The 23,907-nt window shown below is 34.7% G+C and overlaps 2 protein-coding genes across 2 annotated transcripts; both read left to right on the top strand.

Moving 5' to 3' along the window:
• The first annotated feature begins 6,799 nt into the window (after positions 1–6,799).
• Positions 6,800–10,427, top strand: LOC143618857 (protein RETICULATA-RELATED 4, chloroplastic-like). Its single transcript, XM_077090930.1, has 8 exons — positions 6,800–7,344; positions 8,122–8,190; positions 9,185–9,316; positions 9,415–9,468; positions 9,536–9,580; positions 9,702–9,841; positions 9,920–10,045; positions 10,131–10,427. Exons 1-8 carry the CDS (start codon positions 6,817–6,819, stop codon positions 10,192–10,194), a joined length of 1,158 nt encoding a protein of 385 aa, XP_076947045.1. The 5' UTR covers positions 6,800–6,816; the 3' UTR covers positions 10,195–10,427.
• Positions 10,428–11,772: 1,345 nt separating this feature from the next.
• On the top strand, positions 11,773–13,521 carry LOC143618932 (uncharacterized). The gene has a single exon (XM_077090983.1). The coding sequence runs from the start codon at positions 11,792–11,794 to the stop codon at positions 13,364–13,366; it is 1,575 nt and encodes a 524-aa protein (XP_076947098.1). The 5' UTR covers positions 11,773–11,791; the 3' UTR covers positions 13,367–13,521.
• Positions 13,522–23,907: the final 10,386 nt, after the last annotated feature.

Below are 23,907 nucleotides of genomic sequence, written 5' to 3'. Positions count from 1 at the left end.
GCACAACACACATATATAATAAACATTAGATGTGAGCAGAAAACCGAATTAACCGAACCATAACCGTGTTAACCAAAAATAACCGAACCGAAGCATAACCGACAATTAAATTTTGTTTTTATGAAAAAACGAATTTTCGGTTTTGATTCAGTTATCCATTTTAAAAAAACCGAACCAAACCGAACCGATTGATGGTGATTTATCAAGATGATGAGGAATTGACTAAAATTTAAAGATAAATAAGATGATGAATGAAGATTGAGGCTAAATTTATAATGTTTTTAATTGAGAACTTTGTTGAATTTTAAACTCTATTTAACAACTTTGTATTCGTATAATTTCACGTATGACGTAACACATGACTATTTGTTGTTTTTTAATTCAATACATATGTGATGCTCTAATACGTTCTTATACAAGCTTAAAATATGCATTTTCATTTTCTTTTTGCAATGTCTACACATAATTGAAAAAAAAAACAAAAATAACTGAACCGAAACCGAAAATAACCAGAAAACCAAAAACCGAACGATTTGTATATTCAAGAAACTGATTACTTCGGTTCAGGTTTCGCCTAATAGCCGAACCGAACCGAACCGTGATAAGCCCTAATAAACATACTATCCAATATATACTATAGAAACACAACAAAGTTATCCTATATAATTCTCTTTTAATTATGTGTATTATTGTAACATCATATTTCTCGTACCTCTAATATTGTCTGTTTTACCTATTAGGGAACTCACATATTTGTTTTTTGTTGCCCTGATAGAGATTTCTTAGAAGGTCACCCATTATCGTACTACTTCCACTTAAGCACTCTAACTGTGGAGTTTTCATCTACTCCACCATCATTAAGCACCCAATACACGTTAACGATATTTGAGGCGGGGAGTGTCTTATGAAATAAGAATCTCTCGTGGCCACGACCAAAATGGGATTGGGCTAGGTTGTTAAAATAGGCTATGTTAATCTTCCTTACATGATTACAACCCCCCCCCCATTCTTTATTGACTCATCGTTCTCAATGATGTTGGCCCCACCATCTCAAATAACACAAGAGTGGATCTGATAGCATCACTGTAACACTCCACCCAGACGGTTGACATGTCATTTATACGGTAATCAAAATCGAACATCATTCCATTAATGTAATTTTCAAATCCTTAATGGAAAGATGCTTGATTCTAATTACCATATAAGTGGGCAAGTCAACCGTTGTCGGGTTGGGGTGTTACAGTCATAATTTACACGATAGAGTATAGTGAAGGTACATGTGGACTACCTTGATAAACGCGGGTTGTGGTTTAAGAGCTATACGTTGCTATATCTTTGAAAGATTGGACTCAACGTGTCTCAAACACGATTGGGGGTGCATTTATCCTAACATGCATAAAGTTAATGTTTATTTTATACTAGTATTACAAATTGCATGCATTTTATGTAACATCCCCAAAATTTTGATCCAAATTTGACAACTTAGGAAAGTTTGAGGGATCAAAAATAATCTCAAGATAAGTAATGAGAAAATATTAAATAAGGAAATATGAGAAAAATAAGGAATTAAAAATATTTCCTAAGTTAAATCTTCTTACATAAAGAAAACTCCATCCCACATGGAAAGTGGTAAAGAAATGGAAGCTCTTTATAAAGAAGAGATTTTCCATAGTAATATTCTTTTATGAATATCATGCATCAAGTAGTCCTAGCAGAGGGTGCGTAGCACCCGACGAGCACGCTCACGTGCTCGGGCTCGGGCGAGGACGAGGACGACGGCGACGGCGAAGGGCGTTGGGCGCAATGTGGCGCTTTGATGGCACACTTTGCACTTCGCACGCTCGCATCGCCGCGAGCCGCCTTAGTATTTTTGGACAACGAGAGTTAGACCCCGATATGACGAGCTACCAAAAGACGAGGGACTAAAACTGAAAAATATTATCCAAGGACCCATCGCGCTACGCGATGAGTCCAAGAAGACGGCCATCGCGTACCGCGATGGACCGTGATGACACATCAACACGTGTCACTCTCTGGTGACACGTGGCAGCACGACGGGACACGTGGCAAATGTGTCAGACCACGTGGCAGACGTGTCAGACCACGTGGCGACACGTGGCAGACGTGTCAGGCCGCGTGGCGACACGTGGCATGACCACAGAAAGCTAGGCATCGCGATACGCGATGAAGTCAGGAAGGAGCCCATCGCGTACCGCAATGGGAATCAAAAATGGCTATAAATAGGAGGGGCTACGGGCTCATTCCCATACACCACAACCACTCTCTCTCTAAAACAACTCTCTCTACCTCGGTTTGTGTGCCGAATATCGATATGTGTGCCAAGAGGAGTTCATCAAGAACGCCTCGATAGACGTGCATAGAGTAGAAGTGTTGCTCGTATAAGCTTAGGAATATATAACTCCGAATGCCCGTGCGAGGTAAGGGGTTCTGCCTAAGTTATTATTTTATTATTATAAATGGCTTAGACCATAGTCGGATGTATAACCAAACCTTGATTATGATTAAGTATTATATAACTTTTCTTAAGTGAAGGTTATAGTCTAAATAGTATTTCTTTATGACTAAGAAATATAATATTCAAAAGAATATAGTTAAAGAAATTATGTTTCTTCTTGAAGAAGGAACTCAGTATATACGTTTCTTCTCGAAGAAGAAACGTATCATATGATTGGTGAACAAACAAAGGGACTAAAGGTCCAAATGTTTTGAATAAACAAATGTTTTTATCAAGGTTAAAGCTATACAAAATAGACTAAAGGTCTAAAGCTAGATCGTTGATCTAGTTATTTATACAAAGGTTATTCTCGTACCATAGGTCCGAAATAACAAAGCAAGAAGAAGAATCAGAAAACAGGAATCAGTAAAAGAAACTGATTATAAACAGAACAGGTGAATACGCCCCTAACCTTTTATACTGAGTCAGAATGTTTGCATAGGATTTACGAATCCTTAAAAACTTTGTGTACAATAATAAGAAATAGACACTCTGATTAAGAGTATACATGTGTCTGGATCCAAACATTCATGGTGACTCGGCATTTCCCCGAGGCCATGCATATCATCAACATGCCTCCGAAGGTCTACGGGACTATTCAGAGAAATGATATTGTGTATATAATTATTTGTACATGGTACTTAGGGTAATTTGATCCCAATTTAGTTGGGTGCCTAATGAGTAGTCACAAAGGTATTATTGTTGATTTCACAAAGGTATTGAAAAGAGATTTTAGAGTCAGCGTTATTCACCAGCTTTGTGCTGACGTATTTTCCCCCCATGTTACAGGGAAACAAGAAAGGTTAGACAAGCAAGAAGGAATAGAAGATTGGAGTATAGTCATTAGATGCTATCTGATGGCTAGGATATTTTATTTGAAAATATTATAAGTTATGTTTTATAAAGAAACATATTTGAAATATCAAAATGGGTATTTAAACCCGAGATTTTACTAAGTTTTCAAAGTAATTTATTAAAGACTTCCGCTAAATTAAAACCCGCAACTCTGATTATTTACAAAACAGGTACCAATTATTGGTCACACGGCTAGGCCCTAAAGTGGGGTGTGACATTTTATAATACATTTTTTTATAATCTTAGAGATAAGTTGTCAAACAAAACTAGATGATTTTATAGCAAGTGTCATCTAAACTTGAATATATTCATTAAAATAAATTTTGATATCAAGAAAACAATTTGTCTTTACATGATTTTTGAGTACCTAATATGTAATGCTAATAAAAACGGACGGGCCGGATCATGTAGCGGGTTCTTGATACAGGTTGTACAAAAAAGTATCACTCTAGTTAAAACTCATTGTGATCAAAATGGGTTATGATTAAAATGACATATTTAAAAGAAAGAATCAAATGATCAAAATGGGTTCGTCTTTTTTGTCAAAGGATAAAGAGAGGATTGACAATTAAGTTTTTGAAGGGTGTTTACCTTCTTTTGTGTGGCAAGAAAGCAGAGAACAGGCACAAGGGTATCTAATACCATACATGCTTTTTGCATAAACAAAAAAAAATGCAGAATGCAACAAGTTGACACAATAAAACAACTTTTTATGTTCTAACATAATGTTAACTTTTCTAGTATGAAATTTCAAATTTAGATGACACCGGATATGATATCATGAGTGTCAGGAGTTCTACAAAGAATCTAAGCATGAAGCATAAGGAGTAATGAAAACATTATTAGTGGTGCGAGGCATCGCAAAAAACAACTATTGCTCTGAATGGTATATAACGATTAAAGTTATCTTATATATTTATTCTCTTGGTAGTCTAGACTTTATATAATGAACTATCATGTTAGGTTTGAGAAGTGTGACATATAATGAAGACGGTTAGAGAACAAAGATTGGGATTGAAACAATACAACTAAGGTTATCTACACGGTATGCTCTAATGTTGAAAATGTTTTACATGTTTCCAAAATCTCAAAGGATATTTGCTAACAAGTTAAATGTAGATGAATACTTGATATCTCTTAGTGATTTCATCCACGTTACATGTAAAACGAGGCCTATGTAGGTTAATATACTTTGGGGAATTTGTAGGAGGGTTGTATACTTGTATTGAAGTTGACTCTCAAATGATTGTTTGAACATGGATAATTTGTCAGAGAGCAATGATCTATGTATCCATGAAAAATGTTTACGTTAAAATAGCATGATTGTGAAATTCCTTTTATATACATGCATAACTAGTTTTTATCCCCCGTATTATGAGAGTTGCTTTACATTATTCGTTTCTAATATTTATATATTTTTGAATTTTAATTTTATTTATTATATTGTAAAGTAATTAATAAACTACTTAGGTTAATAGGTTATGATGGTCAAAGGGTTTAACAAATTGATGAAATATTATAAACTGGTTTAAAAGCTATCAGGGTTTGGGAGACCTATGACTCGCTTATTATTTTTTTTACTATAATATTGTTTCTTAATTATAAATGATATCTTTTAAAAAAAATGGATATTAACTTTTAGTATATCTCTATTTATAGAATTTCATATCAAATACTCCATCCGTCCCATTATAAGTGTCCTAGTTTGATTTTTCAAGTCTTTTTTGTTTAACTTTGACCGACAATATTTTATGTTTGTGTTATAGAATACTTGATGTAAAATATATGAATGGATTGAGTTTTAAATGTATTTTACATTGATATAATTTTCATCAAGTATTATATGACACGAAAAAAAATATTTACAGTCAAGGTTTCAAAAGAAAAACTTGAAAAGTCAAACTAGGACACTTATAATGGGACGGAGGGAGTATTTAAGAAGATTAATTTTTAGTTTAATGAGATGTTATAACCCCTTTAAGGGCTATCTGAGTTTGGCGAGACTCATACCCGTGAATGAGTCAGATGCATGAAAAGTCTCAATTTACAAATAAAACAATCTGGTGGCTTGAGAAAATATGAAGAGCAACCTACAAATAAAACAATCTAATGGCTTGAGAGAATATAAAGAACAACCAAAGAGCTTTTAAGTGTTTCATTTATATATATTTAAGATAAGATTACTATAGTCTTGATAAACATAAGTGTTTATAGACGCCAAGCCATCACCATCTTGCAACTTCTTTTGATTAATCTTGTAAGAGTTCCTTTTGTTTTTCTTAAAACATGATTATATGTTAAAAAACAAAATTACAATTCTCCAACATATTTTAATTCAAACTCCATTTCTTTTCCTTTGATTCCAATCCTTGAGTAACCATAACACTCATTTATTGATACTATAATAACTAGGGTATAAACCCAAACCATTACGATGAAACCAATGCCATACAACTAATTTTTGATTCATTAAATTTCCAATTTAAGACTTGTCAAAAGACCAGGTTGTTGGTTCGACCGAAACACCGTCAGTATCAACTGCAAGTGGCTAGCTGCCACGTTCCGAAATCTCCGCACGTGGTCTTTTTTAACCTTTTCCTCTCCATTTATTTATTTATATTATATTTATAAAATATATATTTATTTATATTTATATTATTATAATATCTTTTTTAATGTGCTATATCGGTAGGAAGTCTGGGTTTTTATAATATAGACTCATGTTCAATCCCATAAACAACATTTTGGATAGGGTATGTGTGACTCAATAAAGATATACTAAAATCTTTATAATCTCTAGTTCGATCCTGAATATGTTCAGATTTTACCACCAGTTGCCTTCAAGCGAGTAGGCTTTCCTCAGAACTGGAGATAACTTGAAGACGCTTAGACCCTTTGATATGGGCGTGAAAGGGGCGCGGATGGCATGGAACACTGTCGAGGCCCGTGATCCAGGGGGCTTTCAAGGGGGTGTCGGCTTCACAACGCCCGTCGCATTTGTAAAAATTTGTGGGCCCTCCTCATGTTTCTCTCTTTCTCTCCCTCTCTCTCACTCACACACACATATATATTTATATATATATATATTGGGGCGTTCGAGGGGCTTTAAACCACAACAAGGCGTTAGGGAGAAAGGCTTTGAAGCCCCGTTTTCTACTTGATAATGACGTGACATTTTGGAGGAGCTTCGATGCCCTACCATAGAAAACAACCTTAAGAGTTTCGTACGACTAGATTGAACCGAATGATAGCGATCTTTTAAATCACCTCGTATAACCTAGCAAATTTGTTTCATTTAAAAAATATATATATATATATATATATATATGTCTTAATAATAAACCCACCTATACTCTGCCAGCCACCTTCCACCAACCCAAGTGGACACACACAACACTCAGAAACTAACAGTTAACCCAACCGCCACCACCACCACGACCCCCACCATGTCGGCGGCGGCGATGTCATCCATGGGCTACACCTCCTCAAAAGACTACTCCAAATTCAAACCCCACATCCCAATAATATCATTCCGATTCAACCCATCATCCTCTCTCTCCTTCAAATCAATATCCAAACCCACCAATAATAATACCCACCGTCTCAACCACTTTCCACTATTAGCATTTTCCGGCAGTGATGGTACCGGAAACAATAATAACAATAATAATAATAATAATAACGGTGGTGGTGGTGGTGATGGAAAAGGAAACAGTGGTGGTGGGAATGAGGCGGAGGTGATGATGGTGTTGGCGGAGGTGGGTCGGACGTTGGAGAATATTCCGGCGGACTTGGCGGCGGGGGTGAAGGCGGGGAGGATACCGGGATCTGTGGTGAAGAGGTATTTGGAGATGGAAACGTCGCCGTTTTTGAAGTGGTTGATGCAGTTTGGTGGGTTTAAAGAGCGGCTGCTGGCGGATGATTTGTTCTTGGCCAAAGTTGGCATGGAATGCGGCGTTGGGATGTTTACTAAGGTACTGTATTATTATTATTATTATTATTGTTATTGTTAGTATTATTATTATTATTCTATGAGAAACATAAATAAATTTATATAAATATCTTGCGTCTTGTGTACGTGAATTTAAAATACCCTCGTCCAGGATGCAGCTCTCTTTGCGCCTCGCTCTTTAAATCCAAACCGTTTGGCCTTGGTTCAATGCGTCTTTAGGCGTTTTCTAGTTACAAAGATTTGTATATGGTGGTGTCTAATGTGTTACTCAGCAGGCAAACATGGACTCTTTTGACTCAAAAGTCAAAACATATATGGATATTTGCTAGTTAATTTTGAAGGTTCTTGGATTGAAAGGTTTGTAAGATAAATAAAAAGCAAAAAAATTCGTAAGTTTGATCAAAGTCAGAGCATATGTAAATTTCATAGGACAGAGGAAGTGCCATAATATATACATTTCGATAAGTCTTGCAAACGATTTGTATTTGTACTCTCGTATGCATAGTGTTATACTTTCTCCTAGATATAAAGATGGATTAGAGTTCTCAAATTGTTCTGGCATAGTTAAATGACTAAGGTTATGCCAAGGCTAAAAATAATATTGAAGTGACTGTAACTTTATAATTACCGACTGATTTTCTTTGTTTTAGACTCGGTTCATCTTGTTTTTATTGTCTTTCTAAACACAAATGTGCTTTATTCTTTAAATTGCCGTATATTTCAATATGTCTCTTTTCATTATAATATATTTAATTAGACAACAATTTATTATAGTTTCTTATTTGATGTATGTATACAGACTCTTGCAGAATATGAAAAACGCAAAGAAAATTTCTCCAAGGAGCTGGAAATTGTTTTTGCTGATGTGGTATGTTAATCGTTACATTTTGACAAGTTCACAGCTTTAATTCAATGGATGGCAAGTTAAGGTAATAAAATGGGAAGGCGGGTTGGCGGCATGTCACTTTCATAAATGGATCGAGCAGGTTGGGTCGGGTCGCTTTGCTAGTTTTCTAAGAAATGAATCTTTATAAAAGTTGTCGTTTTGGTCTTTGCATTTATTATAAAAATAAAATTATAAAGTTTCTTGATTACATTTTCATACACAAATTCTCAAGTTCTTTTGAATTTATTAAATGCAGATTTTAAAAATTGTTACTTGGTAGTTAAACGGGAGGGGCGGGTTGGGAATGTGCCAAAACAGGTCACTTTCATAAATAGAGACTTTATATATTCTATCATTGTGTGCTTGTTTTATTTGTAGGATTTAGAGAAAATTGATAAAATAACTCGTTCTTGTTATTTGTAGAATTTAGAGAAAATTGATAAAATAATCCGTTCTTGGCATATAAAAAAAAAGTAAAATACCGAATTTTCTTGAATACATACACTTTTTTTTACCTTCTTTCCTAATTCATTAAATATTAAATGTAGGCTTTAAAATTATTGGTTGTTACTCTAGTAATTCTTATAATTTAGGAACATATGAAAAATTGTTGTTTATAGAACAAAATTGTAAAGTTAAAAAGACAATACTTAACCAAAAATCCAAAATGACCCCATCAGAGTATTAGACAATCAAACATTAGTTGTAGAGTCAAGTTGCGTTGCTTTCTTTGACATTGATAACTTTTGACAAACTTACTTAATAAATGGATCGGGCCGGGTTGTGTTGTGTTCTATGACTTCTACCTCAAACGGGCCAAATAAAAAGTTTAGCTAAAACGGTAACATGTCAAACAGGTTAAAAAAACGGGTCAAATAAAAATTCACTTCGTTTAAAAGATTTTATCCTGACATGTTTCAACCCGAATCCATTTTGACCCGACCCGTCTGACCTACCCACTTTGTATTTTGCCCAGGTGATGGCTGTAATCGCAGATTTCATGCTTGTTTACCTTCCTGCCCCTACGGTCTCTCTTCGACCTGCCATATCTGTAAATGCAGGGCGTATTGCCAAGTTCTTTTACAACTGTCCCGATAACGCATTCCAGGTTATTTCTTCTTCTTCTTCTTCTTTTTTTAATATATATGCTAATTCTTTTAACTATCTTGAATATTTGTTACATAATATTATTTTGATCATTTTCAGATTGCTTTGGGTGGAACATCATATACATTACTTCAGAGACTGGGCGCTATAGCCGTATGATTCTTTTTTTTAATATTAAATAATCATTCATATATTTAAAGTTTTAATTTTTATTTTTCAGCGTAACGGGTCAAAGCTTTTTGCTGTGGGCACTGCATCCTCACTGGTATTTTGCTATCCATATACACTTCATATTATCTTGAACCGACAAAATGTGGCGGGTTGGGTAACTGGCCGGGTTGACTCGTTTCACATCAGTTTCTGATCGGTTTGAAAATGGTGTACAGGTTGGCACGGTTATGACAAATACACTGATAAATGCTAAAAAGGCAGTTCAGAAATCGACTGATGATGAGCTCGAGAATATTCCAGTTTTAGCCACCAGTGTGGGATACGGTGTTTATATGGCGGTTTCTAGCAATCTCCGGTAATTTAACTTATTAGCATTATTTGATAATTTGAAGATGGAAAATTAATAATCTTACAAAAAATGTTTTGGGGACAGGTATCAACTTCTGGCAGGTGTAATCGAACAACGGCTTCTAGAGCCTTTGTTACACCAACACAAGTTAATGTTGAGTGCAGCCTGCTTTATTGTCAGGACAGGAAACACATATTTGGGTTCATTATTGTAAGTTTCGTTAAAATATTTCGTCGTATAATTTTGTTATCTGTTTTTTTTTAATTAATAGGAGTTTTTCAAATGTTTGAAACAGGTGGGTGGATTATGCACGTTTGGTCGGGCTTCAGAAGGCTCATGATGTCGTCGAAGAAGTTTAGTTCGTGACAACAGAGATGCAGATTAGCCGACATGATTCGACTTCTTTGTGGTTAGTCTCAAGGGGTGGCTGATCCCTCAGAATTTTCACGATTTGTTAAATTTGACTTGGTTTGGTTTTAAGACGGTTTAATGTTTCTTTCGAGTTTCTAGTTGATTTCATAGCTTTGGATAGATTTTGTTTTGAATTTTTAAATTAAAATGTTTGAATATAAAATAAACTATTATTGTGACAGTATAGTTCTCTCTGTGTATGATTTGAAAGTGTGGATTCTAGTAACACACAATAGGTAGGGTGAGTATAAAAACCGGTTATCAATCGTAACGAAACGGACATGATCAACGGAAGATAACCGAAAAAACGCGAACATGATTTTTTGAGACTGTAAAATAGAATTTGCAGATTATAAACACCGCGGCGATATGATAATTTACTGAAAAATAGTAAGCATAAGCTCTTGAAGATGAGCTACTTAAAATCCATCAAAATCACTATAAACCCTCGATACTCATGCTTTATATGTTTATTATTTTTCTTCCGATTATAAAACACTTTTATTTTCAGTTATCACAACATTTTAGCAATACTTTACAAAGAAATTAGTAAGATAATATCTTTACTACTTTCCACTAGGATACAAACGACCCGAGCTACTCGTGAACTACTCGAGATCGGTTTGTAAAAAGGCTTGATCGAGCCAACTAGCTGAGCCTAAACTAGGTTGAGCCCGAGCTCAAGCTTAAAAGTAAGCTCGTTTAATAAACGAGTCCGAGCCTGATTTTCACTTGTTGAGCTCGGGCCGGCTTGAGAGGCTAAATGAGCCTATCGTGTTTATACATTTTATAATATATACGTGTGTGTATATGTATACAATAGTCATCAATTAATATATATAATGTACAAAAAAGTAATTCAACAATATATATTATTATATTAAATTTATAATTAAAAAAATATAAAAATAATTACTCCATTCGTCCCTCTTTAGGTGTCATGGTTTGAAAAACACAAAGTTTAAGGTAAATTAAATGATTATTTTTTTGTTTATTAGTAAATAACAGTAATAACCTTGGAAATTGGGTCCATCAATATTGTTTATTAATGCTAGTTGTGTGTGTATAAGGGTAAAATTGAAAATTGACTAATAAATTTTGAAAGTGGACATTTGTAATTCGATAAATAAAAAAAGAATTATAGACTATTTTAATGGGACGGATAAAGTATAAATGTATACAAAATTAATTAATAAAGAGTAAACGAGCCGACCTCGAGCTTTATTTCTAAGACTCGAAACAATCCGAGCTCGAGCTTTATTTCTAAGACTCGAAACAATCCGAGCTCGAGCTCAGTGAAAGTTAAACAAGCCGAGCTCGAGCTTATTTTTAAGGCTCGAAACAAGCCGTGCTCGAGCTATGTAAAAGTTAAACAAGCCAAACTCGAGCCTAATCAAGCTCGGGCTCTCGCTTGCTCCACATTTTCAACAAACTCAAGGGACCATTCATGTAAGTCACACACAACAACCCATTCAAATATAAGCCCACCACACCACACTACGCATTCAACATTCACAATCTAGGGTTTCAATCCCCAAGTCCCAAATGGAGATCACCACCACCACCACCACCGATTCCGCCATCGCACAACCACCGTCACACCTCCCAATCCGTAACCTCGCCTCCTGCAACACTGCCACAAGGTCCAAAGCCCTCAAACACCTCACCACTTGGCTCCCATCACAACCCAATATCTCCGATGAAGACATGAACAAGCTCTGGAAAGGCTTGTTCTACTGCATCTGGCACGCCGATAAGCTTCCCGTACAAACCAATCTCAATACCAAACTCTCAAACATGTTATTAACCCTAGACGTCCCATTAGCACTTAATTATTTATCAGGCTTTTTAACCACTTTACGCCGTGAGTGGTCCGGTATCGATGTCCTTAGGTTAGATAAGTTTTTGTTACTTATTCGGTTTTTCGTTAACTCGAGTTTTAATTTGCTTAAAAGGAACGCGTGGGATATCGAATTGTGTAAACGGGTTATGGAGATTTATGAAAACAAGTCGTTGTTAGCGAACGATAGGAAGTTTTTAGGGAATGGAGTTAATTATCATATCGCCTCGGTGTTTGTTAAGGAGCTTAGAGGGTACTTGCCCGTTAAGCGGGATGTGTGTGACGTGTTATTGAGTCCGTTGCTTAAAACGATGAGTGTGTGTCAAGATAAGGTGTTGGTTGGGAAAATTAAGAGTCGGGTTTTCGATAAGTTGTTGAAACATGGAAGGAATTTGCTCGAGGGTAAGCGGAATGGGGTTGGTGATGGTGATGTGGCGAGTAAGGTTGTGAATTTGGGGATGATGGGATTGAAGTTGGGGCTTGCGGGTCGGTTTTATGAGCTCGGGTCGTCGAGCGAGTGTTTTCAAGGGAACCGGAAGGTTTTGTTTGGGTTGAATAAGGAGTTTGTGAAGTTGGAGAAGGAGTTGGAAGCTTCGGGTGTCGATGTTCAGTTTCCGACGGTTGACGTTGATAATGTCGATGAGGAGGTTCCAGATTTGGTCCCGATTGTGGAGGGTCCGAAAAGTGGTTCTAAGAAGTCTTCAAAGAAGAAGAAGAAGAAGACGGAGGTTAAGGAGAATGCAGATAATGGTAACGGTAACATGATTATTACGAACGAGACTAATGATATTACATTTACCGAGATTTTCAGTTCGAATCAGAAGGAGTTCGAGAAGGTAGCGGAAGAAGAAGGTATGGATAAAGACAGCGAGTCAACTTTACATGAAGACTTATCGACAATCACCATTTCGAGTAACAAACCTACGAAAAAGAGAAAACGAGCAAAGAGCGTTGAACGTCGCGAGGCAAACAACGCTGACGTTATCGAACAAAGAGGACCGCCCTTGAAAAGCGGTGAAAAGAGTGCGAAAAAAGTTAGGTTTTCTAAAAACAACTTGGTGTGGAAGCCGCAAAGTCCGTTGCCGCCTCAAAGTCTTAGAATCCCGCCGTCGGTTACGCCTAGAGGAAGTGCGTTAAAGAAAGGCGTGCCACCTGGACCGGTTAGGGAGATGCCGGCTGTTGTTAAGAAGGCGAAGAAGAAGAAGATGAAGGTTAGGAAGGTGATGAAGACGACCTCGCCTGCAATTAAACGATTGAGGAAGCTGCAGACGCTTTCTTGACTCATGATAAAGGTTTGATCTTTAATGATTGTTTTTTATTCAATTTTTTATAAACTGTTTGTTTTATGTTTCTGGTGCTTGTCTTTTAAATTTGGACGGTATCTTATATACTTTGTAGTCGTTTAGTTGTTACTGCGAGTGAATTTGAAACTGAAGGATATGAGAACTTTATGTGTTAGGATTGATGAGTCTTGACATGATTATGAGTTTTGAGTGTAATTGAGGCTGATGAATATGCATTATGTAAACCATTTATAATATATCTGGCAAATACCTGATTTGAAAAAACCCGGGTAGGAATTTGTTCTGGTTTCTAGAAATACTTGATTTATGCACCTCTAAGGCTCTAAAGAAAAGTGAGGAAAACCTTGAGGATTTAGATTTTACAGTTGCTTATTGAACTTTGGGCCGACAAGCCCAAAGATTGGTCAAAGAGTCAACTTTTGACAAAATCTTTGTCACGATTGGCACGTGCTATGTCTTTGGATAACATAGAGAACAGTCACGAACGTGGGCAAAACAAGCACTTTAAAATATATCTAAAACGAGAGGGACCAATATATAGACATGACATGAACTTTTGACTTTTGATGTAGTGGTTGACACTTGACATCTATTTCTTCGTCAAATGTGGCTGCGCTAAGTCATTGAAACCCAATTCTTCACTCTGGGGGCTTTTTTTTACACTTCCATTAGTAGGAGTTTTGTATAACTTCAATCCCACGAGACAAAGGTGCACAAAACCCAATTTCGGAACTAGTTCCTATCTGTATCCGACCCATGGGCATGACATGGTATTGGGTTTCTCTCCATACCCGAGTTGGACCCGCCGGTACTGGTTCCATCTTTACCTGGTCAAAACCTGACCCTATCCTACCCGAAACCCGAAAAAAACCTGGTCAAAACCCGGTCATATACTCGATTATACCCGGAACCGGTTCCTACCTGACTTGGTTTTGACTTTTGTTGACCATACCCGGAACCGGATTGGTGGATCCTACTCGGTTCCAGTTCCTAAAATTTACATAATTTATGTACCTCTACCACTAGTTGTTAAAAAACTCTGAATCTGAAATATCTGAATCTTGGAGATCTGAATTTTTGTATTCGAACTTGAATAGTGATTTTGAAAATTTGTAGTTATGTGGATATCCGAATTAGCCGAAATATATTTTTTGAATTATTAAATAATAAATATTGCTTATAAATTTCGAATAGTTTTTGGATATTTTGGTTAATTTTTTCGAGTATTTCATATTTTTAGATATCCGAAATATTTTTAAAATTAAAGTTTAAAAGTTTTTGTTATAATTGATTTTTTTCTTCAGAATTTGGATATCCAAGACCGATATTTCAACTCCATTCGTGGCCATGGATTCTCACGTAGGTTCCTTTGGTGGCGTTTTTGAACATGCCATTTGACTCCAAGTAAGTCCAAGTATGTTTTTGACTTTTTTCATAAACAAGCTTGTTGGTTTAAACAATGAGGGTTTCCGGTGAGATTCTAGCAAACAAAGCGAAAGGTCAGGGTCAGGTTAAGCTTCCACCGCGAGGCGGTGTCATACAACAGATTGTAAAAGATATAGCCAACGGCTGTAGTGGCGGAAAAAAGTAGCTAGCTACTTGGTTAATACCATAAAATAAAGGCGTGACTGATGCATCTTAGATCAGGTTCTAAGACCAAGTGTTGTACTTATTAATTTTATGTGGTATCAAGTACTATCTTCTTTTAGTTTCTTCCAAATCTTAGTATTTCTGATTTGTTATATGATTTTTAGTTCTGCATTGTTGACTTATGTGTCAATTTTCATGATATATAATACATGATATTTTGCGTCTTAAAACAAGTTGGCGGGTTTAACTTTGTGTTTTTTGAAAGGCCAATATTATAAATGAAAAGCGACCGGGCAACTCACAAGAGTACAAATAACAAACCAGTTACATCACAATAATAATAAAAAATATAACTATAACGGAAAGTTTTCAAAGTTAAAATTACACCACTTATTCCATTCAAGTCTGATCTCTTGTTCCTATACTTGAACCATAAAAATGAGTTTGCTTTTATGTTGTTAACCAACTTATCCACCGGCAAATGTTTATTGTTGAAGATCTTATTTTTTGATTTTCATATCATCCAACATGTGACTGTCGAGATTGCTTGAATTGTTATACACTCCTCTTTATTCTTCTTATGCTTGTTAGGATATTCAAGAATTGCTTTTACCGACTCAAAATTGGTTGTAATGGGAAAAGTTTCACCCATGTATGTACACTACACCAAATCCGCTTTGCATTCATATAATGATATATTGAGTTGTGTTTTGGTTGTGATATTGTGAAATGAGTTGGTAATCCATCAACTTGGCTGATTTTGTTATATATATATACTAGGTTGCAAATTTTATAAGAAACAAGCTTGAAGTTTGATACAATGTACAAGAAAACAAAGTTCTAATAGCCTGAAAATTTGAATATGTAAAAATTATAAATGGGAAAACTGGAAAAACCGATATGAAACCGATAAAACAAAAAAAAAAAAAACGAACCAAAAAAACCAAACCGAATTAGAAACCAGGTTCGGTTTTGAACTTTAGCAAAAACAGAAATATTGGTTTTTGGTTCGGTTTTGTATTTTGTTAATAACCGAAAACTGAACCGAACCGAAATAACCAAAAAAGTTGAAATAGCCATAATATCTTATTCATAACCATTAAAAAAACCATTTGTTTAGTTTTAACATATGGTTAATAAAAAATATATTTGTTGCTACATATGGTTAATAAGTAATAATACTAGTACTTTTAGTTTTGATTTTAATTTTTGATTTTAAATGTATCTTTTATTAGTTTTTAATATTTGAAGCCCAAATATTCAATATTCTATTAATCATTAGTTTAAAGAAAAATAATATCATGTCCAATTTCATATCTCAGGTCAAGTTTTTTTTTTTTGGCCCATAATGTTTTGGCTCGATTAGCAAAACCGAAAAATCACATCCAAAACCGAACCAAACCCAAAAACCAAAAATCGAAACCGAACGGTTTTAAAAATCATAAAACCGAAAGTTTGGTTTTTGGTTCGATTTTAGTCAAAAACCGCAACGAACCGCATCACGCACACCCCTAATCCGAAACGACCCGGTAGGCTCGTTTACAAACCCGTGTCAAAATCGATCTATCATTTTCCAAGTGATCGTAGAGCATCAAGCGGTTTAGACAACTTCATATGTATACATAGAATTCTAAACATGCCAATTTTGACATTTTAATTCGGCTCACTCAAAAACAATATCTCATGATATATTTGTCTAGATACAAGTGACACTGTGACAAGTTGGAGGTAAACAATTTGGGTTGTAAAGTTAAGATTAACAAAATTTTCATAACTAAAGGCTAAAGTTATCGAATATCGAAGGGTGGGATTAGATCTATACATTCACATATATGATACTTGTTTTCATTTGAGTGGATATCACATGCTTTTCTTCAACATTAAGTAATCATAGTTCTTTATTTTTATCTGGAGATAGGGTTGACAAAACATGTTGTATTAAGGTTAAGGTTAGTGACGATGCGATTAACACAAATAATTAAACATGAATACAACTCATTTAAGTATTTTATATCTCATTGTTAAATAACCATGTTCTGGGCCGACCCTAAGAATTCACATGCCCTGACTGAGCAGGAAAAAATATGCCCCTTAAGCATTATTAACGTTTAAATAATGTAAACAATTTCTTTTTGGACGACGATTGAAGTTATGACATAACAATTAACAAAATGATGATATTCGAATGAGTATATGACATAATAAATATGCTAATAGCTAACCAATGATTTGTGAAGCTCTCATAACAATTTTGATAGCAAATAGGTGAATCAACTCTTCGTAGTTTATGCTTTCTAATATCTCGTTCTCGATAGCCATGATCGATTGATCGCCAACCCACTAAGTTTTTCTTGGGGCATTATGGATATGATTTTAATAACTACAATAAAAAAAACCCTTTTATTGCGGAAAGCAAAGCCCTTTCTCACCTGCAGCAAAGGAGGTGGTGACCAAGTGAAGACCTTCATGGCCTTACTACCATGGTATCTCAGGAACATATTTAGCTTACCTCGCTAGGAGGCTTTAGGTAATGCAACGGCCTCAGTCAGGCCTGTTCTTTACATCATTTTCTTTTATAAGTTTGAGAGTTTAACTTCCTTTCCAAGTAATGAAATCATAGTAGTAGTAGTACTGTTTGTTTTGATCTTGAAAGAGAGGCTGGCAATTTAGGTAGTCAATTCAATGTCGGCTTCTTCAAAACCCTTTTTCTGCTAGTGAGCTTTTCTTTGAGACCATCTCGGAGTAGTTCAAAGGAAGTAGCAGCTCTAGCTTTAGGGAACCAACGGATTTTTCATATCCTCCTTCGGTCTCTTTCTCTAAGCTTGTGGGTGAAAGAATCATGCACTCATGCCCCCCTGAGTTTATACTTATTATCTGCTATAAAGAACCAAAGAAAGGATTGGCTCATTCCAAAAGTCAATGCTACCCCTACCAGCCATATGGACCCAATGTCAGACCCCGTTACCGGTGCCTTACATTGGACGTTGGATTTACTCATTAACATAGTTCTAAATATCAGAGTTAATAAAAACATTCGTGAAATATTAAAACATTCATAAAACATTACACATTAATCCATAACTTTGTCTTATCAAACATATTGTCTTTCAAATCAAAAACATAAGTTATAAAACGTTTTGAGTCTTCAGATGCCAGCCTCTTATTCTTCTGCCACGTGTCCCCTCTCAAGCCAGCTGCCTCATTCTACTCACCTGCGTGCATACTAAAAGTCAGCTACGCTGAGTGAGTTCTAGTTAATCATACAACATACAATACATTCATAACTACGTACTTTCATACATACGTCATACTTTCATACTTCGTTCATAATATACATACTTACCTTCATACTTTATTTTAAACTCTACTTTACATTATTCTATTCTGCCTCGGATATTATTAGGGTTCGGTCCCTTTCTACCTTAAGTATTATTAGGGCTCAGTCCCTTTCTGCCTCGAGTATTATTAGGGCACGGTCCCTTTTCTGCCTCGAATATTATTAAGGTCCGGTCCCTTTCTACCTTGAGTATTATTAAGGCTCAGTCCCTTTCTTCTGTACATAGCCATCTCTTACATTCATTCGTAACATACATACATATCATTCATACATTATACACAGCATTCAAATCCATAATTATAACTTGACAGCACATGCAATATCCGAAGATCATTCACGTACCGACAAGCAATAATTCATACCTTTCACATATAACACATATGGCATACACTTATCACTTAGGATAAGTGTATTAACAAATCACATCGAGTATGCATACAGCCCCGAAAACATAACAAGTAATGGGGCTAGAAACTCATCTGGATCTGTTTCTTTCTCCGTTAATCGTTATCCCCTTCTTTAATTGAGCTCTGCTAACTGTATAAGTTACACGTATCAATACTTGTCCTATTTGTATTTCAGCCAATAATGGCTAGGTCTGGTCTGATCTAATGATATTGTTTTAGATTACTTTATACTTAGTTTATTCCCTAGTATATTTAAATTTTAGGGTTTTCGTTCACCTTTATATTTCTTTCTCTTTCTTTCTTAATCCTTGTATATGCTCCATGGTTTTCTTGCATTGGATTACATTCTACTTAGAATCCAGTTCGTATCCCGTCCATGCGCACCCAACATGCCCTACACTCGCGTACATGAGTGTATTCGAGTGTTTATATATATATATATATATATTTGGATCCATACATGTGTTCGGGCATTTATGCTGTATCCACATACTCAAGCAATCGAGCTTAAGGATTGTAATCGGGTGTCATTGTAATCGAGTTAATCATGTAATTGGTTAAGTATAGTGTACGTGAATACTTTTATTCGAGTCCTTTATAAGTAAGCGAATGGTCTTAGTGTATGTGACTAAGGACCGTGTAAATCGGATTAATACATGTGTTCGAACCAATCCTTTGATCAATTTAGTGTTGTAAGCGAGTCATGAACATGTATTTGACTGATCCATTGTAAGCGAATACATCAAAACAATCAAGTCCCATGTAAGCGAGTTCACCATTGAAATTAGCTTATTGTAAGCGACTCCCAAGCTTGTAAGCGAGTTCATTTGTAAGCGAATTTCATAGTGCAAGCGAGTTTCATATTGTATTCGATTCCTATAGTGTAACCGAATATAGATATGTATGCGAAATGGGGTATTGTAAGCGAGTATGTGACTTTTATGCGAGTATAGATGTAATCGAGCTAAAGTGATCGATCTGTATCAATGTAATCGAGCTGTCCATGTGATCGAGCATGATTGTAATCGACTCATCATTTAATCGATCCACCAATGTAATCGAATGGAGCATGCAAGCGATTTGGGCAAAGTATGCGACCTATATTGTAATCGATGATAACATTTTGATCGACTTAGAGTCATTGTAATCGAATTTCGGCCTTGTATTCAACTGTAATGTAATCAACCAAGCCGTGGGTCCGTTTACCACTATACCCGACCCGTTTTACAACTTTAACATCTTAGTATGGGTCGGTGTTTAACCCATAACCCATTCTCTAACCGTTCCCGTCCAAAACGTAACTCTGGCAACCATAAAGTTTAAACCTTTAGGACTAAAAACGCTTAAGGTTAGATTTAGGGTTTTCTCTAGACGAGTCGTTCATAACCGTAGGTTTGTTAAGTTCATTTTAACATCAAGTTTGCTACTTTATGTTTCGTTTATAGCTGATCTACTCTAGGTTTAAGTTTCAAGGCCAACCGCTCATTAAAACATAACTTTAAGATCAAGAACATACCTTTACGTGTTCTTTTGGTCTTGGTTAGCTTGGTTATGGACCTTAAATCTTGTATATAGATTGTATAATAACGATCTATCAAAAACCAACGTTCGTTTGATCTCGTTTTTCCCTCTTTCTCTCTCTCTCTCTCTCTCGGCCGTAAGATGGTGTAGGTGTAACATCTGGCAAAACTTTTCACTAATGTAATCATGTTTATCCATTCTAATATTGTTTTATTAATAAAATCTCTCTTTTTTAAGGTTCATTATCTTGTAAAGTCAACAAAAAGTCCAAATTTCGGCACAAAATGAGAAAAAACGTGCAAAAACCTCGGGCAACGAGCCATAAAGTAAATAAATAATTAGATTGATTAAACAATCTCAAAAATTCAAAATATATATGAAAACATGTGAGACAACATAAAAATATAATTTAGGAAGGCTCAAATCACTAAAATTGGAAAATAAGCAAAAACGAGCAAGTACAGGACCCGGAAAGGACCTCACATAAACTATTTTCGAGAATTTGGTTTTCATGGTCCATACTGTAAGGAATTTTATTTCGTTCAAAGTCTGACAAAAATTATTGAAAACGGTATCCGTTTGGATATTTAAATCACACAATACGTTAAACGATTAACCGAAAATACCTAGTTATTAACCAAAAACCCCTCATATACCCCCCACCCCTAGGCCGGGTCCCACACCCCTCCCCTTGGACAACTCACACCCCATCTCTACACATGTACCAATCCTAATCTCCCAACTAAACCCTTAATCATTAATTACCTTCTAGAAACTTTGTTTAATTCCTAACACTCCACCTCCTAACTATATTATCCAACTCAACACCCTAACCCCTTCCTCTCCCTCTCAAAAGCCACGGCCCAAACACCCCCTAATCACCCACACTCAAATTCAAATTAACAATAAACACATACATACACATAATCAAGAACATGGAGATTTAATCAAGATCAAGAAGGGATTAAGCTATTAAGAGGCTATTAGGAAGGAAGCACAATACACCACTCACACATAAACAACATTTTCATCTTTCAAAATCTCAAGAATCAAGTAAGTATTATGTTAAGATTAATTAAGTATTGATTATGGAAATACAAGGTTTGATGTTCTTGAGTTGTTTGAATGATTGAAAGTTTGAATAAGTGAATAAGTGTGTGTGTATGTATGTGCCATGGGTGTGTGTGTGTGTAAATGGGAGAATCAAACTCATTACACATGCACACATTCATCCTTAAGATCCCACATTGATTGATAAAGTTTGATTTTAGGTATTGATAATATTTTGATTACTTGAAGTAAACTTGGATAAACATAATGTTAGGGTTTGTTATTAGAATAAAGTTTGGATTAATTATTATTCATAAACTTGTTAGTATGAACCTAGATTGATAAAGATTGTTGCTAGAAATGGATAAAATAAGAACATGTTCATAATGATGAAATTGGGGATTTTTGGTATTGAGTTAATTAAGAGGTTTTGAATGAATTTTTGGATCAAAAGGTGTTGTGGAACAACTTAAATGTAAGCAAGATAGGTTGCATGTTAGATTTAATAATTGAAACTTGAAGATTTGTTAGAATTACTAAATAAAGAAACTTTAATTTAAGAAAAGATAAAAATTGGGTTTTGATGTGAATACTTGTAATGAATATAATCGATAGGTAATTAAAAAAAACTTAAACCAAGATAGCGTGGATGATTAGAAACTTGGATTAGTCAAAACATTGTTAAAATAAACAACTTTCTAAATACAGAAACTTTATTAAATGCTGGATTGAAAGAATAAAATGGGAATAGACTACTAGGATGCATGAAACTACATAAAATTAATTGAATGAACCAAACCTAGAATTGCAATTAATTAAAGTGGAAGAATAATATTAATTAGAATTACCAAATATTAAAAGTTACTAAATTAGGAAACTTTGTTAGAAAAATACTTAGAAAATTTATGAAAATCCATAATCTTGTGAATTAAGTGATTGATTAAAGATTGGTAAAGGTAGGAATGATGTAAAAATGATAGATTGAAAGAATGGAATCATCTAAAAGAATCACACTTGACTTTGTTGAAAAAGACAATGTTCAAAATCATGAAAATTAAATTCTTTTAAAAAGAGAATAAGAACCTTCAATTAAAAGTGAAATTTTGGATTATTAGGAACTTATAAAATAGGTTAAAAATCTGAATTTTTAAAAATATTTAATAATAATTACATATATATAAATAACAAGCTTAACTAGTGACATTGTTAAGGAAACCTAAAATACGAACTAGGAACCTAAATTCGATTAAACGTGTCTTATGACCTTATATGGTCAAAAATTCAATTTATGGTAAATTATGTGTTATTATATGTGTGTTTAGTTCATAGGATAAATAATATAGACTTGTGCAATTTATTTGACTTGTTGGTAACGTTTACGGTCGAAAAATCGGCTTTTCGAACGAAACCGACACAACTATTAGGGACTGTTTTAGAAAAACCCCTAAAGTGGTAAAATACTCATGTATAACATAAGTTAATACATGAGAAAAGGACAAGATAATAAAATTTAGTCCTAAACGGTTCGTGTCGCGAAAACCGACACAAAAACGTTAAAAAGTTGTTATTTTAAGAAAATATTAACAAAAATGAAAATAATATATTTTCACAAGTTAACTTATAAAATTTGATTAATATATATGTAACAAGTGTTTTACATAAAATATAAGTTACATTTTAAACGAAAAACCGAAACAATGCATTTCAAGCATAAAACCGACAAGTTTTGTGAAAAATAGAAGATTAATATTTTCTTAAAAATCTCCAGCAACTGAAACTTAAAATATTTTATTATATTTTAATTGTTTATTAATTAATTTAATTAATTAAATAATAGTTAACGGAAAACTGAACTATGTGTACTCGTTTATTTGTTTATGTGCTTATGTGTATACTAGAATAGGACTAATAAACTAAAAAGAGTTATGTATAAAAACTAAAATCAAGTTTTTATTAACAAAACATGTTCTAATATAGGACACGGGATTTTTGGAACAAAAAGCTACAAAACCGTGAGTTTCTCTATCGAACCCACTCGATTTTTAACTGGAATTGTTTTCAAATCGATATTTAATTGTGTTTTGGGGAAAAGCATATTCTTTATTACATATGGTTTTCGTTGATATTTAAAGGCATTTTATTTTACAAACTGTGTCTAATGCGGGATGAGTCTAGTTGGCTAAATAATTGTTAACCGAATTAGTAAGGGCACAGAAATATGGGTAGATATATCAGGGTGACGCCCCCCGCTTCCAATCGCGTTGGGTTAAAAGTGGGTATATTTTGAGTATGGTATGTTTCGAGTTATCAACTATGATAGTCATACGTAATGTTGTATTCTTAGCTAGTCTACAACAACATAATTTGTTTAAGAAATGTAATGCCTATTGTTTTGGTGATGTAATGACGGTAGATCATTACACACGGTTGGTGTTATAATCGTAGTAAGCCATTATACGCGGATATTTTGGATATAATTCAGGGTGTAGTGACGATTACACACGAATTGATATCGGATTTAATCATTATATGGATGATGTTTTCGATTCATATATATATATATATATATATATACAAGGACTATTTTTGTTATAAAGGGAAACTCACCAACA

Source organism: Bidens hawaiensis, unplaced genomic scaffold, assembly GCF_021521415.1.
Source record: "Bidens hawaiensis isolate Kalapana, Puna unplaced genomic scaffold, B.hawaiensis_p1.1 tig00002343_1, whole genome shotgun sequence".
In the NCBI taxonomy this organism is placed as follows: Eukaryota; Viridiplantae; Streptophyta; class Magnoliopsida; order Asterales; family Asteraceae; genus Bidens; species Bidens hawaiensis.
Note: the sequence above shows the minus strand (reverse complement) of the source record. Positions and strands in the feature narration are given on the sequence as shown.